A 21,152-nucleotide genomic window follows, 5' to 3' on the forward strand; every position below is an offset into this window, starting at 1 on the left:
AATACAAAAGCAGAGGGAGACTTGCAAATGATACTACCCTTCCCCCAACCATGACTTTTCTGCTGCAACCTGTGGCTCTTTCCCATCAGAACAGCTGGCAGATTTTAGTGCTGCCATAGCAACCCTGCCGTCAGCCCGTTGGCTTGGTAACATTGCAGCAGGAAGAAAGGCACTTCACGTCTGAACTGTTCTTAGACTCACTGAGGTATTTTTTCAGGTTGCATTCCCAAACCCTTATTTACTGTTCGATTTAATAAATTTTGCAATGAAAAATCCTATACAGTCTTTATTTGCCAAAGAAATCAGGTCATCTTCTCTAGAATCTTGCAAAGAATTAATATCCATTCCTCGCAATGTCACAGCAGATGGATCAAATCTCTGGAGCAGCTTCAACTGATCAAGTGATAGTCCAGCTCCCTTCATGCCTTCTCCTCCAATGTGAGGTTCCTGTTCAAGTAATGAATAAAAGCAAATTGTTGCATCTCTAAAGTCTTAAATGCCCTAAATGTATTCTGCTGAGGATATCCAGAGCTACTGAACAATTAACAAGCTATGCTTGTATCATTCACACCAGAAGATCCAGAAGTAATATGGCTTCTTTTCTTGCCTTCATCTGGCCAATATTATTCAAACATATATACAAGAATAATACAAGATATTTACAAGTATTTTGAGGAGGTGGTGATGCCCCTCATCCACTTTATCGCTGTAGTTTAGAGCACTTTTTGAGAATAGGTGCACAGGTCTAAACAAATTCCTTACTCCAAGGGCTCAAACATCCCAAGAAAGCTGTTACCACCAGACAGCCAGTCTAAGGGTTTAGGTTGCCACTTCTAAATGATTCAGCACTTCTGTGTACTGACTTTACAGCTATTGAGTTAAGTCAAAAACAGTGGGTCCTTAGCCCATTACCAGTATCATCAGTAACAGCAGTAGAATTCCAGAGACAGCTAGGTTGGAAAAGACCTTGTAAATCATCAAGTCCAACCTATGACTTAACACCATCTTGTCAACTGTACCATGGCACCAAGTGCAATCCAGTCTTCCCTGAAACACCCACAGGGACTGTGACTCCACCACCTCCCTGGGCAGCCCATTCCAACACTCAGTCACCCTTTCTGTGAAGAATTTCTTCCTGATATCCAACCTAAAATACTGGGATTCTTCACAGTAAAAACTTCAACTGGAGAGACTAAAGTCCCCAGTCCAGAATATTTTACTGCCTGAAGAGGCGTCATTTTGGAAGATGATGCAGCAGAAAAATGTAACTTTTGAGTTTTCTTGTCAGGTAATAAGACTAACGGGTAAATGGGACTACTGTTACATGTGCATGTCTGTGAGGCAGAGAAAAAAGAATCAATTTCAAGAGATAACACTTGGCTTCAAAATCCTAGAGAGGAGAAGGACTTAAATCCCAGCCCTCTTCTCAATATTTCTTGTGAATAGCCTTGACTGCTTCTTATTTAATATCCTAATTCCTGGAAAAAAATTAATTCTTAGCTGGATTGTTCTTTCAATGCATTCAGTAAGGAGATGGAACAAAGTGTGCAAAAGCTGGCACTGCAATATCAAAAATAGATCTCCTTTGTCAATCTAGTCTAATGTAGTCCATAAGGCAGCCTACAGCAGAGTGCTTTTTCAGCCATCACACTTTGCTAACACATGAGCTCACCCAGTCAGCACATGATGCGCGTTAGCTGCTTAACCACGTACTGCATGCTGGAGAGCTGGGCAGCCAAGGGGCTGCAGACTGATTCTTCCTTTCCCTCAGCAGGATTTCAGTGCTTTCCAGGTAAAAGACAAACAGAGGTGTCTATTGCAAATTGAGAGAAAAGTAACATACAAAGGGAGACAAGGGTAGCACCTTGATGTAATAGAAGGAAGGAAAGGTAAAAGTTTAGGGAAAACAATATTCCACAGGTTAAAGTAACTTGATTAAAGGCAGACCAGTGTCTTCCTCTACCTTTTCATTTTTCCTTCCAATTAAGTTACTGCATTTAAGCTGATCTACAGTATCTCCTGTGTAAACTCCTAAGACGAAGTCTGCACAAAGGAGCAGCTGCCATGTGGTAACTTCCACCTACAAGAACAACACTTATGGCTCCATCTCCTGTTTTTTCCTTGCCCACATTACCCAGTGTGCTTCCAGGATCTGCTGCCAAACTGAGAAAGTGGGAAACAGTGGACTGGATAAAAAAGGAGGCATCCACTGAGACTAAAGAATATGGGAAATAAATAAAGGAACATGAGGTAAGTAGACTGTAGACTCCTGTTTCATGTTCATTGGAAAATATCACCACTTGCAGGGAACTGGTTATAAGGTACTATAAATTATATGTGGGTAAACAATTCAATGTCATCTCATTTAAAATATACTATACATAAAAGATTAATTTTTACAGATATGGAATCTGTGTGTGAAAAACAGTGCTTTATTCAAGACTGATATTACTGGTGAGAGAAAGTTTATATAGCAAGAATTAATCTTGCATTTGATTTAAATAAGGCTTGTGTTTTGCTCTGTCATTCTATCCAGGAGGATTTTTTATGCTGTTAGGTTAAATGTATAATCGCAGTTGAAATGTCTAGAACTGAAAAATTCTTTGTGAACGGATGGTGAGAATACAGACAAAAGAACATATCATAAAAAGCTTTGATGAAGAGCTTCAGTTCTGTTAAATCTTTACCAGCCATCATATTAATTTCCCATTGTACAGATATTGTATATTTTTTTAAAATTGCAGTTCAAGATTCATCTAAGCTTCTTTAAGCAGATACAAGTCATCACAGAACATGTAAGCAAAACAGGTATCAGTTATTTTCCTCAAAGCCATGATGATAAACAACTGCCACGCCCAACTCCTCATCAAAGAGGAAGTGGGACACGTGGTTTGATGCTAAACCCCCCTGAAGTACTATAAAAGGTTAACAGATATTTCTGAATTGTATGAACTGTAGCTAGTATAGATAAAAACATTCTAGCATCTCCCTATATATATTACCTCCTCCCAGACATCTTAATGGTAGAGACTGACTCCAAAACAGACAAGGTACATTCTTGGGACATTGAGCCTGAAATGATTCCTTTCCCTCACTCCTTTTAAATAAATCAAAACCAAGTCCCATACATATAACATCCACCTTCTTCAAAACAAAAATTTAGCTTCATTTATGTCCCATACATTATATGAAGTCTTCATGACTTCAGTGGCATTAATAAAAAAAAAAAAAACAAAACAAAAAACTTCACCTCTCCTGTGAATGTGCAAAAAAAGAGAAAAAAGTATTAAAGAAACTAAAGAAATTGTAAGAGAAATTTTAACCTGTCTGATCTATCTTTTGTCCCTGTTGTGTTTTAAAACAATACAGAGTTGGAAAATACTTAATGATGCCTAAATAAAGCTCAATTAAGCACAAAAACAGACTTTAAAAAAGCCTCAGAAATCCTTCTGTTATTTCTATCCACAGCAGTTAAAGCTGTCCAGGGTGAAAAAAAGATTTACTGATAGTAAATATACCTTGTAATTTTATAGTTCCAAAATAAGATCACTAGATTGTGCAAAGTACCCTGAAAATAGTATTACCTGTGGATGAAGCTGGAGGCATGGAAATGTTTTCAGGGCCCAAGCAACTTGCTCCTCATTTTCAGCAAGTGTAATTGTACATGTACTATATACTAAAACACCTCCTGGCTTCAGCAACTTCACTGCCTGCAGGGAGAAATACACAATATTTCAGCTTATTTTTAAATTTCAAACTTTCATATTAAGCAACATTAACTAATAACCCATGTACCTAGAATATTAAAACTGAACACTTAATTAAACTTAAACTGTTAAGATACTAATTTCTCTCAGAGAATACAGCAAAAGCATAACATGGATTAGAAAGGTTCTTCTTTCCAAATAGGCATTATAGCTCGTGCAGTTTATTAATGTCATTGAGATGATTCACCTTGTAAGATTTGTTATTTGTACAGCTCTGCATACCCCAGACAGATTAGATCTGTTTTCACCACCTGCTGCCAACTATGGATACACAATACTTATGTCACTTATATTAGATGTCAACTGTTTCCATGTATTTGGCAAGGAAGCTATATCTATGCTGCTTTTCAAGCTGTCATTCACTTTGAATATGCATCATTCAGATTTTGACAAGCTTCATCTTATCCTTCAGCATCAGCCCAAGCACACTCCTTAGCATGTTCCTAAGTCACCTGCTCTGTGACTTAGACCTTGGTAATTATTATCATGTAAAACTGATGAAACTGAGGGAATTAAAAAAAACCACAAAGCTTTTTATTTATTATGGATTACACACACCTTTACCATGCTCCAATGAATTATCTTCACCTAGCAACAGATCTGGTGGAGCTGAGAGGTTAACAGGACCCTAATACTTCCTGGCTGCTGAAAAAGTAGGGAAAATGAGGCACCATTTTTGGGGTAAGTTTTATGCTGCAAAAGCATTTGTGTTCAATTCAGCTTATCTACTCAATGTTTAACACATACCACAGTGAAAAGCTTGCGCTGTAGTGGCTGATATGAGGTCACTTCCTTTAAAGTGGAGGAATAAGCCATGTTTGGTCTCTGTCCCATCCCACTACATGGAGCATCAAGAAGAATTCGATCAAATGCCTCTGGTAAGAATGGAGGTCCTTCTGTAAAAAGCAGTTAGTAATGTAAAATGGGGCTGTTTCCTTCCTTGAGACTTCACTGTAGGTAAGGAGAAGCTGTTACTGCTTCCTTGACATAAAACATTTATGGGATCTAGAAAGTGTCTGCAAAGCTAGTCTCAGCTAGAGACAAGCCTCAGCACTGCTGGTGGTAGTTTCATCTCCCAGAAAACCTAACAGTTTAAGTTCTGTGAACTCAAGAAGAATCCCACTAGGCAGCATTTTTTTTAAAACTTAATTTAGTAATTTGAAAGTAAAATGTAAAAGTAATCAAAAAAGTTGAAATATAATTGGTCAGAGGTGCTGGGTACAGAGTTGTACATATGGGCTGTAAAGAACCACAGTCAGCTCAAAAGTGTGCAAACCTTTACTGAGACAAACCTGTAGTTAATCACTGAGACTGCCTTATAATAATTGGACTGTCTACACAATAACTATTTCTTGTGATGTATGCATAGCTATATAAAATAAAGCACTTCATAATAACATGAACTAATACAACTTCTCATGGCAGAACAATTCAGTAAAAAAGGATTGTAAAGAGAACAATTTCTGACTATTACCTGGATGACGATATGTATCTTCCATATGCAGAGCCCATCCTTTAATCTGTACCCCAATGGCTCAACAGCCCAGAAGTTTCTATCTCCTCAGTGCTAGGGAGATTGGCTCAGCATCACCATGTACTACTGCTGCCAAACTTGTATCATCACACTACTGCTACCTAGCTTTTTCCTGACTACAAAATGAGCCTATCTTGTTAATCTACCTCTGATCCATTACTAAAATGTTCAAAATATGTAATGTGTTACTTACAGGAATGTACAGAAAAGCCTTCATTATCTCTCAGTATTACAGCTTGCTCTTGTTAATCTCTGTAATTGCTACTTGCCACCTACAATATTTGATGTTCACAGACTCTTAAGAAAGTACCTTTGTTCCTCCAAAGCAGGAGTAACTGCAATGCATAGGGACAAAGAAGGTGAATTATGTAATCTGATTCCTACTTAGGCTAACCAGTGACTGAGATAAAATAAACTGAGAAAGAACAGCATACTTTGCACAACAAACTAAAAATAATCAAGGCAGCAGATACCATTTAAATCATTCCATCATGGGAACAGAACCAATATTGTAACTGCATCACTTCAAAAAAGCAAATGAAATTACTTAAAATAATACACTGTGCTTGCATATAACTTTCCCTTGAACAGCTGAACAAACATCAATGACTAAACCTTGCAGCACTCCTGGGAGTTAGGTATTAATAAACTCATTTTACTGATGAGGATTATGAGGCAGAATTGAAGCAAGTCTGCAAAAATAATTTTTTCCCAGACTAGCTCATAAACTTCCCAGTATGGGGTTAAATGTGATCATGAAAGAAGCTTTAAGGCTTCTTCAGTCTTCGATATTATCTGGGAGAGGAATGCATTTCCTTTGAGAATATTAGGTTGTGACAAGGACAGATAATTTGACTTTCTATTGGCTTCATAGAGAAGCTGATAATCACAAAAGAGTAGAAAATAAAAGTGCATTCTCAGTGCTGAAGCAACTTTGGTATCTGCCAAGATTTCAAGGATTTGTAAACCTGTGACAGGTTTAATACTATTTTTGCAAAACATTACTATTTTTTCCTAAAAGCTACTACTACCCAAATTGCTTATTTTACCTTGTTTATCCTCTCTCTTCTCTGTTGAAAGGGCCTTTGTTCCATCATAGCAAAAGGCCTTAATGCAATTCAACTGTAGCAATTCAGCATTCTGTTTGATTTTCTTGACCTTGTTAGCTGTCTTGTCCATGGCTACAACTTCACCCTGAAAAAAATCCCAAAGTTTTCATCAAAAGCATAGGGATTAAATGGATGATTCTGATTTCCTTTTCCCAGTCCTGGGAAGTGTAATAAATAAAGCATAGTCTTCCCTACAGAACTATTTTATTCTTAAATCCACACTCCTGCAGTCCTTGTTCCCACATGTTTTCCACAACAGCCACATTAGTCTGAAGCTGTGCACATTCTGGCTGCTTGGCATTGTCACTCTAAGGGATGCTGTAACATCTAACTTCTGGCAAGTGGTTTTGTTGTTTGTATCTTTTTGTTTATGTTGAACTGCTGAACTGGGCACTAAGATAAAAATTTTATCATTTGAATGAGGGTAGAACCCTCAAATACACGGTAAAATAGGTCAACAGGTTTTAAATTTGTATGGAGAGAGTACGAAATATGATCACACTACAGCTCAGAGCTGAGGAAATGGGGCCCACAGCCATGCCTCTGACTTGGTCAAACTATTAGTTAGGAACACTTACAGTAATTGTCATTCAAGTTACTTTGGGAAATAGTGTAAATACTAGAAAAAGTTTAGACGCGAGGGAAATCACAATTACAGTATTCCTATTATGTAAAAATAAGATTTCTTTTTTCCTCCCCCAAAATAAATCAAAAAAGACACACAGCACTACCTGCTACATGAAATCTGTGACCACAAAGGAAAGTAAAAAGTAGCATCAGTAAAATCCAGCAACGAACAACCCAACAACCAAAAACTTGTACTAGACTTGCTACAGCAAACACAATACGCTGAGAAAACAAACAACATTTTTCTGTTTGGTGATGGCTCTCTAGAGGCTTAAAGAAGGGTAAAACGACTAAGTTTAAGAAGTAAAAAAAAAATCAGTAAAGATATGTCGTGTTAGGCAATATGTAGATCTAGGACTGAGAGGTAAGAATGGATTTAGGTTGTGTCAATGGTGTCCAGTCTTCAGCTGCTGTGAGCAAAATCACCTCCTACTTGTCCCCTAGCACTGTTCAATTTATTGCACATGTACTCTAGAACCTGACTGGGCTTCAAAGTTTCATCTGTTGCAAGAACAGTGGATTTGGTGCACAACTCTGCATACTGCAGAGATAAAGAGATAATAGAATCAGAGAATGGTTTGGGTTGGAAGGGATCTTCAAGGCCATCTAGTTCAACCCAGCTACCATGGGCAGAGACACCTTCCACTAGACCAGGTTGCCCAGAGCCCCATCCAAGCTGGCCTTCAGCACTTCCAGGGATGGGGCTTCCACAGCTTCTCTGTTCTTTTCTCCAGAGAAAAGAACAAGCTGCAAGACAGCTCTTCTCCATTTGGCCCTCGCCAGCCACTGCCAGAACAGCTACTTATAAGTCATCTGAAAAAACAGTAGTCTAGACTGGGATGCAGATAATAATAAATTCTCAAGCTTTAACTATTCCCAATTCTTATTTAAGAGCTCTTAACGTTACAGAGTAATCTTACATCTTGGTTATATCCTTTAAAAACAATATAGTAATGTCAAATTTATATTACAAAAAAGTAAGAGTGATTCAAATATTCTGAAATGTTAATGGTTTAATATGTTGTCTGTGAAAAATTAGTATGGAAAATCTGTGAATGGAATTTAAAATCCCCATTCTTAAAAAATAAGTACTTTTTACAATACCTTTATCTTCCATATCTTAAATTAAAATTATATACTCAGAAAATGAAAATCCAGTGAGAAATATTTAACATCTGTATTTTTCATCTTTACCACATCAGCTGCAGGCAAGCAAAATCAAAGCAGTTCTGCAAAGTTATACAAAATGTAGATACACAGATGGAAAAAAATATAGATGTAAATGAATCCATGACATAAATATATGATTTGCAGACTTCATTCATCACACTGAAATTCTCTACTTGAAGCTTTTATATATATATATATATATATATATATATATATATATATATAAAATGTCTAATGACTGTCTAATGCATTATTAATGCCTTCCCATTGTTCCATACTGATGGAAAAAACATTTCCACAGACAAAACATCACAGAACTGAATACAAGCCTTTTCTCAATACATTCATACCACTGCATGCTGTGCCTTCACATTTATGCACAGGCACCTGTCAAAGTACTGCATAATGTAACTGCAAGACTTCTAAACAATCTGATATATTCTAATAACCCTATTTCAACAAAAATAATAAAGCCTTACAAAATTTTAGAGGAAATCTGACATGCTTTTCCCCTCTACTCAAGGAGAGTAACCTGCATTTCTGTATTTCGCTGGGAACATAACATTTCAACATATGCAAAGCTGTAATCCTGTATTTACATTTTTATTTTATTACATTCTTCTTTCCTTTGTCTTTCTCTATTTTGTTTTTTCTAATTTTTATTGCTTTCTCATTAGTTTTGGATTTTGTGACGTTCTACCTAGAATGACAAATTCACACAAGAAATTCAGCCTAAAATCATCTCTCTATGCAGAATTGATAATTTTTACTGAGAAAAATCTTAATCAGATTAGAAATTTTTTTGTAAGTTTTTGTAGAGACTTGTGTGTTTCTTTGTCACACAGTAGTAACCCCTGATTTTTATGCATCTAATTTTCATGAATCCAGCATATTTTTGCATAGCTATGCCTTGCATGTAAAAAATTCTATTATTAAAATAATTCAATAACATTTTAAAAAGTGAAATTAGATATATTTCAACTATCAATCTGTAGCAAATAAGTTTTTAAAGCTGATGGTTAATGCGCGATGAAGATTGTCCGTTGCCCATTTCAGTAACTGATGTGTAGCAAAATCCACTGGTAAGTAAAATCTCAAAATATTAATTGTTTGCTGCTGTAAATTATCTGTGCATTCTAATAGTTAAGTGAAGAGAGCTATAAAAATGAACAGCGGTCAGACTTTCTTCCTTAGAAAATGCCAAATTTCTTCTCATACCTGATCATGCATTAGTGCTGCAAGATGGGTTGTTTTTCCTCCAGGTGCAGCACACATATCCAAAATTTTCTCTCCTGGTTGAGGGTTTAAAATATGGCTCACAACCACAGAAGGTAAATTCTATAATAAAAACAAATATGGGAGAATTCTAACTTTATACCCTGCATCAACTCCTTCATTAAGGAATGGAAAACACATTTAAAAATATAATTCATTCAGCAGGGAAGATACCTATGATACTGCTCTCAGTTCTTTGACAGAAAATGAACTATTTGTATTATGTATAATGGACAGTTTATGTAGGAAGTCTCCAGTGGCTCATTTTTTATTTAAAGCTGTGTCTGAGTATCTATGACTGAAGTTTAAGAGCTCATGACTGAGGAGACTACAGTGCTAAAAGTCCAGCTAAAATAAGCTGATACTGGCACAGAGCAGAGCAGCTCTGTTTATTACAAATACTTTATATTTACCTGTTTACTGGCATATTTACTGTACTAACATATTGGTGCAGCTAAAGAACAGTAAGATCAAAACACAGAAGTCTAAGCTTGCTGAATTAAAGGAGCAAGAAGCTGAACTGTAATATTAATTGTACAAACAGAACAGCTGCACTGAAGAGAAATAATGTGCAATAATTGTGCACAGTACTGCACTTTAGACAATATGGAAATACTTTCCTTGAAGTTCAACACAAAGGTATAAAAAAGTTTTAAAGTTGTCTTTAGTACTTAAATAACAGCTTCAAATCAACCTAGTATTTGGAGATTTCCCTGATTATCTACAGAATTATGTATCTTGAAAGGGGCTTGTATTGCAGGGTTCATAGGCAGATTCCAAAAACTAATAGTTCTACGCAGACTATCTGTGCAAGAGGAATTTCTACATTTTTAAGTTAATATCTCATGTTGATTTGAAATCCCTTATCATAGCTCAGACACAGTATGATTAAACCACTTCCATGTAGATACTGACTTCATTTTAAATGCTTTGTGTTCCTCATATCAAAAGACTGACTTGGGTGCTACAATGAACAAGGACTATAGAAACTATGAATGTGTGCTAAGAGAATATTCATTATTCTGTAAATAGTACAGACTTTTGGTTTTGGAACAAACATACCTGTAAAAACAAATGACTAGGGAGCACATTGTCAAATGAAGGACTAAGGTAGACTGGCTCTATCATTCTTATGCCCAGCCCCCTGAAAAACATGAAAAAATTTCAAATACTCAGTTTTATACATTTTAACAGTAGTCAATTCAAATCATCATGCTTACAAATAGCAACTTGAGACAACAATCTTACAAGAATGAAAGAACAACCAAGAAAAATACTTCTATGATTTTGTAATACAGTATTCTCTAGAATTACATCATTGAGTCGAGTATGGCAAATCATAGCAAAAATGTATTACATGATAAATTGGAACTATCTGTAAAATTGCATAAAGCAAATTTCTGGTGCTGTGCACAGGATAAACCAAGATGTAATCCAAGTCTTGATACTGTAAAGAAATGCATAAAACCAGACCTAAATACCTTAACTTCAAGCCATAACTGCTTTTGGCTAGCCATATGTATGCACTAGGGCACTGGCATGTGATTTCCTAGTTAGATTTTTCCCCATTTCCTAAATTCCTGAGGGTTCAGTCAAATTACTACAGAAATCCTATATAAAACGCCTTGCAGGAACATTGATTTGCTTGCAAAGCTATGGTTTGAAATTAGAAGTCACCTAGAAGTTTTAAATATGGATGAAATTCTGATGCAGATATAATTGTTAAATCAATGTACCAGGAAATGGAAAACTATAAAGAGAAAGCCATGAAGAAGCAACACTGAATCTACAAACCAAAGATTACTAAAGAGACAGAGTATTAATTTGCCTATGTACTGGACAGTCCAATGAGAATGAAGCATATGAGAAAGCAAACTTGCAGACACCAGATTTAGTGTTACATACTGCTGTTCCATGTCACCAACTCAATAGCTACATCCTACCACTACTTTTACTATATTTAAGCTCTCATAAATCAGAAATTCTCTGGCAATGTACTTTTTTTCACTAGAACTTTTGTAGTTTGTTCTCAGGAAGTAAAGTCTTGGTCATTAATTTGACATCCATAGTCTTTTACATTACTTTTTATATGTGTTTTAGGTGACACGAGAGGAATACACCATATGCTTCATCAACAAAATAGAACAGCAAGTAATCTTGAAATAGGTAACTATTTTGGCAAATGTTAGCAATTTTTTTGACCTTATGTTCTGTCCTTTGTCCCACCAAAGAAAAAAAAAAAAAAGCCTCTACAGATGTTTTTAAAAGATGGAGGAATTGACAAGGCTGCACTTCTGTTCCATCCAAAGGTGGAAGTAGTACTACACAATTCACCAAAATGCAATCATGCCAGAGTGAGAACATTTCTTAGTTCTGTTTGATATTATTGAACTGAATAAACATTAATTATTAAAAGACCCCCACTTATTTCCTTCTACCTTTCAAGTAAATGGTATCTGAATCCCACTATGAAACTAACGCCTTCCCAAAAAATATTGGAAATCCCAATGTGTAAAGCCATTTTGTGACTTCACATAGGGTACAAAATAATTCAAAGTGTTTTCCCATTTTCTTCCTTCCCTTTGCAAATTTTTACATGTAGACTGCAATTACTATGGACTTACTTCAGTGGACCACTTGAACTGAAGATTTCACTGCGGCTGAGTTCTGAAATTCCATTTCCAAGGAAAACTTTAACTCCATTGAATTCTTTGGCTCCTCTTTTGCATTTCCCTTCAATATCTGAATACACTGAAACCAGATCTCCAGCTTTTACAACTGCACAAAGGAAAAGGCAAAGCCTGAAATCAATAAGACATTTAACAAAACAGTAGTGACCAAGTAACTTAGGATTTTCAGCAGAGTACTTACTTCAACTCGTCTCTCATACCAAACTTCACATTTTCTAAATGTAATCAAAGAAAATCAACTGATATAAAGCTTTAAAGTTTTACAAATTGAATGACAGCTACCAAAAGACTGGAGGTACTGACAGACACCAAGCTGCAAGTCAGGCACTGTGTCTTGTTTTCTAAGAGGCTACACAAACCTGCACTTTATTTATTTTATCAAGGCAAGGTAACCCATAAGTTTTAAGCACACCTTTCAGGATCCAGCTCTCCATGCATGCTCCAAGCACATAAGTGCATGAAACAACACTGCTCACCCTTACTGAACAAAGGCAGGAGTGCTTAATTTATCTAACGACCTCTCAATAGCTACCTAGAACCTACCTATAGCTGCTTTTTCTCTGCCTACTTATTGCTTTGACACAAGTGATGATATATTCTTGCTCTGGTCTGGCTCTCTTCCCTTTAAGGGAGCTGCTGCTCTCAATAATCCTCTTAGAGAGTTTTATATCTCTAAGTAAAACCCACCAGATCAGTAAAGTATGTAAATATACACCGAACTCTAGAAGTGTAATTCTACAGACTTAACAAACTTTCTGAGTTAGGAAAAAAAAAATAGAAAAGGGATGGTTTAGGTGATTTTACATAATAGTGAACAAGTGCTACATGTTGACTGGCTGAAAAATATGCTTAAAAATAAAGGCCTCTTCTGATAGCAATAAAAAAACAAAAATCCAAAATTGCACTTCTGAGGTTACTGACAGGCTGGAGGAACAAGAAAATATAACAAGACTAACGGCAGTTCAGCTTCCCAAGAATTCTTGGAATTGTACTAGAGAATCCTTTTTCCCATTTTCAGGTGGCCTTCTGATTATGCCCAAATGCCCTGAAATTCCTAAATTACAGTATTTGTTGGGTAGCCATTGAAGATATATTTTTTACCCTACTTATTTTTACACAATGTGACACAAAACATTATGTGATTGCTCAGTATTAATGTCTGCTTAAACTTCACTGAACAAAAACCTGCAGCAATTTAACTCTTCCATCAAGCATATTTGTCAATGTTTTTTGCAGTATTCAAGCATAAATGATTTTATTTCACTCTCTGCTGACAATCATCCTTTCAAATACACTAGTCCTGCATAGGGTTCTTAAGTTTTCTGTAGATTATAGCAGCATTCCATAAACATAAAGGTTAGAGTGTGATTAGTTGAATTAAGCTCAAAGCCCCCTGATCATTAGTTTACCCTCATTTGGATTGCAAGTTCAGTGATTAAATATGTGTTCTTGCTGGACTATTTTTTTCCCTAGTTAGACCATCTGTGCTTAATACATCTTTATTATATTTGGCATCAAGTGGGTAGCATGCCCTTTTATTTTATTTTCTTATCTGCAATTCCCCTGAAGTGTTCCATAAGTTTTATAGTATCTTTATTTTCTTTGAATTGATGTTACATGCATAATTACATGTGGCAATTATGATAAATCACTAGCTGACTCAAAGAAGGATTTGAATATTTATGGCGTTGCGTAAATAAGCAGTTCCAACAACTGCTATGCCAATATACTTATTTCATTATCAAGCCCTAGACTGAAAAACATTCCTGTTCAGTGAATTGGACTTAAGCACATGCTTAAAACTTCTTGAAGGTTTTTTCCTGAAAGGAAACAAAGTGAATTGATAAATGCTTTTCTGACTCATTTTGTTTAATAATAAGAATCAAGATGATCACTAGATCTCATCACAATAGACTAATAAGGTGAATCATCCAAAATCATACTGGTTTTACCTAAAGTTAATTTGACATTTAAAGAACCTATTTAAAAATAGGTTGCTGAACAAAAAGCATGCATATGTAGATTTTTTTCTATCCTGTCTCACAGGCATTGATGCATAATTTCCATTTCTTAAGAATCTGACATAAAAACTGACAAATTTCTTCTCATCAATGAAAAAAAGACTTACTACATCCCTCTTACGTAAACAAATGAATCGCCAATGGATGAGAAAAAAGAAAATCTGGGGTTTTTTGATTTGTAACTTAAAATCTAACAGAACTATGAAGATAAGTGGCTTTATGACTGAGTGAAGAAATAAAAAATTTGTATGTATTAAATAATCAAGATACACCTAGTCACCATCCAGACATGGTATCCCTGTTTTTTTTTTAAGCAGCCAACTTTTGTAAGTTCATTAAACTCAACATCCATATTAATAGTTACAGTATTCAGTAGTAAAAAACATTCTTATAAAGAAATCTCACGGTTTACTTTGAAAATTCTCTTTAAAAATATTTTGAAATTAAGAAATTGAAATCCTTGAGAACTAATACTTCAGCCACAAATTATATGGAAAAAGGAATTTAAAACAGGCCAGGCCTGTGAAAAATAATTGCATATAACTTATTAAAACTAAAATTAAAAATAGTGAAAATATTTTTTAAAAAGTCAGAAAAACTTGAAAAAGACTCATTACCATAAACCACAACTGTAAGAATAATTTCAGCTTAAAATAGAAAACAATTTTGTGTCACTATTCATTTATCTATTATTCAAGGGTAACGCTTTTTCTGCCATTTTTCCAACTTAACTGGGTGTATTTAGAGGACTCTTACATCTTGAGGTAGATACAATTCCAGGGACATAAACATGTGCTCCTCGAAGTACTGCATATCCACACTGGGCTCCAACAATGACTTCAGATGCATGTTTTTTTAAATCTCGCCTAGAAATACAAAATGCAGTTGAAGAAAAAAGAAAAGTATACTGAAAAAAAAGCCAAATACTGCCCAAGTAAACTCCAGCTCACAAATATGGATTTTGTCGGATATAATAGAGAAAAAGTTGCTAACTATCACATATTACATTTAAAACACTTATTTCTAGAGAAATGAAAATAAAGAGTCAAGAAAAAAACCAATCCTCAAAATAATGCAATTCTTGCACATTCTGCCACTCCTATGAACCTGACAAATAAATTATACTGGGATGGAGAAATAGTCCTCTATCCCTTCCTATGCCAGATGATTGAGAAGTGACTTTGTGTTTAACAATTTCTGAGGAACTCTTGAATCCACTTGATTTCTTCCAGTGGAAGAAAACCCTGCCTGTACTTAGCCACAATTCTATATTCCACTGCAAAAGTTTGGCTCTTCTATCTGCCACCTACCTGGCGTTCCAGGGAGGATGCATACATGTCAATCTCTCCCTCTAAAACATCTGTCTTATAAATAGAGAGAACTTCATGTCTTCTTTCATTTTTTAGGACTAAAATTCTGACCTGGTTAGTGTATGGACTGTCCACCAGGTGATAATACAAATGAAGTTGTGCCTCAGTTATAGTGAGTTATTTATAATAACTGTTTAACAAGAAAATTGTGTTACATAACATTTTAAGGTTAAAGACTGAAAATTTCAAACCTGGGTCCAATGACAGGAATTAGTAAAATGTCCTGAAGTTTTGGGTGCTCGAGAACTGGAACACATAGTCCTTTAAATTGCTGTTTAATTAAGAAAATATAATTAGTAAGCACTACTAATAACCTTAATATTTACATACTTAAATTAACTGAAAACCATTTTTCCATTTATAATTTCTAGATGTAGACCACAAAACACAAAAGGAGTGAAAACAGTTAAAAGCAGCTGGGAAATAGTGTGCCAGGGGGCATTATATATTAAAAGTACTGGTGTAAAAGACTAAATATTCAACAAATTCAAAAATAACAAGACCACAAAGAGATCGACTAAGAACTGACTTCAGGGAGTGGGAGAGTGTTTTGACACTCATAATCCTGTCACTGGTTTTTGCTTTCTTCTGGAAGAAGGCTGAGTTGTGAGAGCACAGAACACACAGTGACACCACCTTAGAAGCTTGGGTGTATTCTATGTTAATTCTTAGATGTTATTAGTTTAACTGTTTAACTCTACTCATGTATTGCTTGTGTTACTTAATAGGCCAGGCTGGCAACAATTTTCATTTTTCTTGTCAGTCCAAGTTATGGCACTGATAGCTGAGTTATGTATTTAGCTGGAAAAAAAAAATGTCATTTTATAAAGGTTCCAGGATTTAAACAAAATTATGTCTTCTCATCTGAGCCTTCTAAAATATAACCTTAAAGCATGTAAAACTATAAATCAGTTTTGCATCTAATAAATAAGTATTTTTTCTTAAAAAAGGAAACAATCCATGATCATACTTCTGTTCAAAAGTGTTATGTGGTTTCCTTTTCTATCATGTAATCACACCTTAAAATACAAGAAGTTTGTGAAAAGCTGGTCTTAAGTCAGTTTTCAGCAAAGCTTTTTCCCTTAAAACAAAATATAACCCTGCAATATCCATTTCCAGACTTCTACAATCAAACTAAAATTAGCAAAACTCATTACCATCCCAGCCAGCAGAACACTGTCAACTGCCTCTGCATCACAGAAATGTCTTGGCTCCTGTCATGCAAAAGCTCCCTGTACGCCCACTAGAATTAATAATTTACTTAAAGAACCTGATCTTTTTAGACATAGTGAAGATCTAGGACACAATTTCAAAATAATGTATTTCTTAAATATAATGGTTTACATATTATCAGATAAATAAATGTTTAATTAAGTAAAAATAAAAAAAAATTATATAAGGATTAAAAACAGTTTTAAAAAAGAAAATACAGTGGCTGCAGAGCATCACTGTGACTCCAGTTTCCAAAACAAACCAATTTTTTCACTTTCCTAAACAGTTTCTCCAATGATATTTAGATATACAGGCATTCTCCTTTAGTCTTAAACAAAAGTGTTCTAAGCATGCTGAAGACAGCACACTAAGCTACCCTTTTTATCTGTCATCTTCTCTTACAGATTTATGACACCTTTACATAATTTACCACAGCAGTACCTCAATCCTATCAAGGGTTTGGATCTGCCATACAAAAAAGATTGGATGTCTTTTCCCTCTGTTATTGCCTTTCTTGGAGGGATGAGATGATGGCTACTGGTACACAATACATTTTCATTCAATGTTTAATGCTGGCAGGAAATCAGTGTGATTGTGTAATGTTACTAGCACTGGATGTATTAAGGTAAGGTATAGTTTGCAGTAATGAAAAGGTCTCATGTTCAGATGAAAGATCAAAGACCCTGCTACTTTGCTGTAACAAAGAAATTACACAAACCTTCTGGATCTCTTCAAACAGCAATTTTTTCACATGTTTCACTGAGGCCAAGTGGGTATTTACTCTCACAGTTGTAAAAGCTGGTGGATGAGATAGATGACTTAAGAGAGATTGGTATTTTTTCTCTGCCTCCTGTGTACCTAAAGCAGTGATAAGCTGAAAGTGAAAGAAGAGATTTTATATTAAGAGATTCACACAGATGCCTCTTGCTCAACACAAAGGAAACCCCACTGAATAAACATTCCACAGAAATTGAGGGATATGGTTGTGTGGTGCGCAATAGTGACAACAATGTCTATGTCTAATTCCACTGGAAGCCTCATAAATGTCTTGAAAAATACTTACTGGAAAAACAGCTGGATCAGCAAAATCACTGCAAACAGTTTGCAGCAAGTATCAAAGCAACTGCTAGAGAGCTCTCTGCTACTGTACATAGACCAGCCCTAAGGAAATGGAAAACTAAATTCAAATCTATGAATCAGTAACTTTCATACTGATAAGCATGTACATTAAAAAGCAATTTTTTTATCCTAGGCAATAGGAACTAAAAAGATTGCCTGTAGTATTCTACACTGGGGTAAGGGAGTATTTCTTGCCAATATTATGTGGTGAATATGTGCTTAATTATCTATGATCCAAAACTGAATTCTCTGATTTATACTCAATTTCATTTAAATATTTGTATGTTACTTAAAGCCAATGGACATAAATACTAATTTTCTATTTTAAATATAGAAATATTTTATATAAAAACCTCTGTGTTTAATGTGAAGACAATATTTTATTGTAAGGTATTAAAGTTACACAAAACTTTATTATTTTGTGATGGTTAGGGGTAACTAAGTCACATACCTCATTATTTCTGAACACGTTGATGAGATACTCTTCAACTTCATATTGAAACATGATTTTAGGGAAAAAGGACATCTTCTTTTAGTTTTTAAAATCTGCTGGCAAGGAACTGAAATAAGCAAAGTGTTTTCTTTGTGATTCTTATCATATTCTGTAAATTCATAAATTTAGCATAAGATGTACCCACAAACTAAGCTGTTGGTTCTGATTCTTCCTATTTTAATAATGCAATTTTATTGCACTCAAATTTCCAAACATTGGTCAGGATATAACTCTAACATTACTCTCAATTACAAAAATTCTACTGATCCTTAAAATAAATCTTCAAGCTGGTGAAAAACTACATTGATAAAAGGCACAGGAAATTTCAAGATGTAGCTTTAATTCCTCTTGAAATGCCCAGCTAAAAAGTCTTCTTGTAGCTCAATCCTGATAGAGATTTTACTCGTTACCATTTTTCTCTGTAGGTAATAAAATACAGTTATCTTCCCAAATGGTATCTGCCCACCCCTCAAAATTTTTGAAAAATTACATACACTTCAGTCTGAAATGAGACTGCCTAAAAATTTACATTTGCTTACAACAACTTAAATGGAAGGAAAGAGAGAACATCACTCTAGGTTTACTCCATTCATAATAAGGAATTTTGACTATTGAAATACATTTTCATTGTACTTAATACACTTAGAGAAGAGACATCAGAATGTTTGGTATTAATTTGACTTGAATAAGAGATTATTTGTCTCTTATTATACAAACCTCAAGAATTTCTTTTTATTTTTAATATTTCTGATTAATGCTAAAAGAATGAGACCTTATGTAGACTTACTTTTGAGACCAGACAAAGGCAAAGTTTCATGGGTAGGAATTTCAAAGCCTTATTCAGCAACATTAGCAGCTATTGAAAGAAAGAAACTGTAATTGAATTAACTTCTTTTTAACAAAATGCCAAGAATTTTCCCTACTATTGCCATGAAAACTAGTAGTACAATAGTACTACAATCTAACAGTTGATACAACTGAAATCACCAAAGCTCAGATTTAACATTTCAGAAAATGTGACATATCATGCACCTGTTGTCCTAGAATGCCTACAGTACAGGGAAAAAAAAAAAAACACAAAAAAACCCCACAAAAAGATCCCCATATGACCCACACTGCAAGAGGCTTTCCTTCAGAAGCATAATAAAGTAGCCTTTAAAAAAATCCCACACATTCTAATTTTTTTTTAATTGCAATCCTGAAAATAATTAAGAAGACATTTGAAAATTGCTAGAAATATGGTGTATCTAAGTTCTGTGGGTGTCTTCAATATTTACATTATGAAGGCAATCTTGCAGGCTGTGGAACATAGGTGAGAAGGGGCAGGAGAGATGCTTTTAAGTTCAGATACAGCAGGAAGCCAGGCTGACGAGGGAGACTGCCTAGTGCCCGTCAAGTACAAGAGGCAGACTTCAAACGTGCAGCAGGAGGCAAGCTCGCAGTGCCTGATTATCATTTTTTCTCCAGACCTGCCGTCCCGTACATCTTGCCCCAGAAAAGGCATGACGGACGAGAGAAGAGTTTTTTACTCTTTTTTTCACTGATTTTTATGTGCCTCTGTGGGGAACTGCAGCAGGGAACGCGATGCCGGACCAGGGTTTTGATCCAGCTACGCACATGAACGCTACCAGCACTGACAGGCAGCCAGCACTGGAGATGCCGAGCAAGATTTTCAAACCTCCCTGCCCACCCTCTGCCACACCAGGAAAACGACAGCGCAGCCACTGTCGCAGGGAGTGGAATATGAGGCTCCCTCCTTTATTCCCCCGCCTGCCCGTTACTGAAAACATCAGGGAGCGGGGAGGAGCGGGATGCGCAGCCCTTCACAGCCCCCCCGAGGCCCCGCGCTGCAGCCCAGAGGTACCCGGCAGGCGGCCGCACCTCAGCGGGACGCGCCACCGCCTCCGCCTCCTCAGCCCCGACCGACCCCGAACACACAGAGGGCCGGGCCGGACCCCGGCCGCAACGAGAAGGGCGGAACACGCAGGAGCGGCGCCGGACCGGACGGCGCTCAGCCCACCCGCGGCGGCGCGTAGACCCGGACCCACCGCCCGACACACACCTACCGCCAGGGCCCGCCGGGCCCGCCTCCTCCGGGCGGCACAGGAAGTGCCGCCTGCCAGTGTCACCATGGGAGCCGGGCACGCCGCGGCAGCCCCTGTGCTCCCACCTCGGCACGGGAGGGCGGCAGAAGAGCCCGCGGGGCGCCCGAGCTTATCGGACAAACGTTGCTGACGTCGCTTCTTTTTAATTTATTATTCCTTTCTTTATTTTTTTTCTCTGAAATTCTGCTGAGTAGATTAAGGTAACAAGTTTTGTACTTCCACCGCTTCTGCACTTAAGTGCTCGCAGGCTCGCTCGTCAGGGCGGAGACGGGCTCGTGCTCACTTCCTGACCCTCCCCAAGGTGCTGCTTGGGAGGAAACCCGGGGGGCACCCACGCAAGAGCCCAGTACAGGAACCGGCACCACAGCCCTGAAAGCGAATCCGCTGCTTCCACAAGTTTTACTGTACAGGGAGCACTGCCTGCCCTGAAACCCTCAACCCTTCCCCACGGCAGAGGCCGTGGACCGGCCACAGCACCGCCGGGCTAAAGGACAAACGCGGGGCCGGCCAAGGCGCGCTGCCAGCGCCTCCCCACCCCGGCACTGATCACCGCGGCGGGGGCCTAACGCTCCTCGCAGCATTCGTCCCTTGCGGGGCAGCTCCGTCCTCCCGAGCGTGCCGACCGCAGACCCCTCGGCTTTCCACCAGCCGTGCTGGAAA

At 36.9% G+C, this 21,152-nt stretch overlaps 1 protein-coding gene across 2 annotated transcripts; it reads right to left on the reverse strand.

Annotated features, from left to right (window-relative positions):
• Positions 1-225: 225 nt before the first annotated feature.
• NSUN6 (NOP2/Sun RNA methyltransferase 6) lies at positions 226-20,822 on the reverse strand. Of its 2 annotated transcripts, none has more exons than XM_084227005.1 (13): positions 20,450-20,822; positions 19,175-19,243; positions 18,346-18,440; positions 17,494-17,649; positions 15,755-15,834; positions 14,950-15,059; positions 12,107-12,260; positions 10,545-10,626; positions 9,426-9,545; positions 6,351-6,495; positions 4,515-4,663; positions 3,585-3,710; positions 226-447 (listed from the first exon to the last, which is right to left on the reverse strand). In XM_084227005.1, the coding sequence occupies exons 3-13, from the start codon at positions 18,418-18,420 to the stop codon at positions 235-237; spliced, it is 1,410 nt and encodes a 469-aa protein (XP_084083131.1). In that variant the 5' UTR covers positions 18,421-18,440; positions 19,175-19,243; positions 20,450-20,822; the 3' UTR covers positions 226-234. The 2 variants fall into 2 exon arrangements, with proteins under 2 accessions (XP_084083131.1, XP_084083130.1); XM_084227004.1 differs by having other exon boundaries at positions 18,346-18,454; positions 20,450-20,469.
• Between the last annotated feature and the right edge of the window lie 330 nt (positions 20,823-21,152).

This window comes from Fringilla coelebs (assembly GCF_963513975.1).
Source record: "Fringilla coelebs genome assembly, chromosome: 1".
Lineage (NCBI taxonomy): Eukaryota > Metazoa > Chordata > Aves > Passeriformes > Fringillidae > Fringilla > Fringilla coelebs.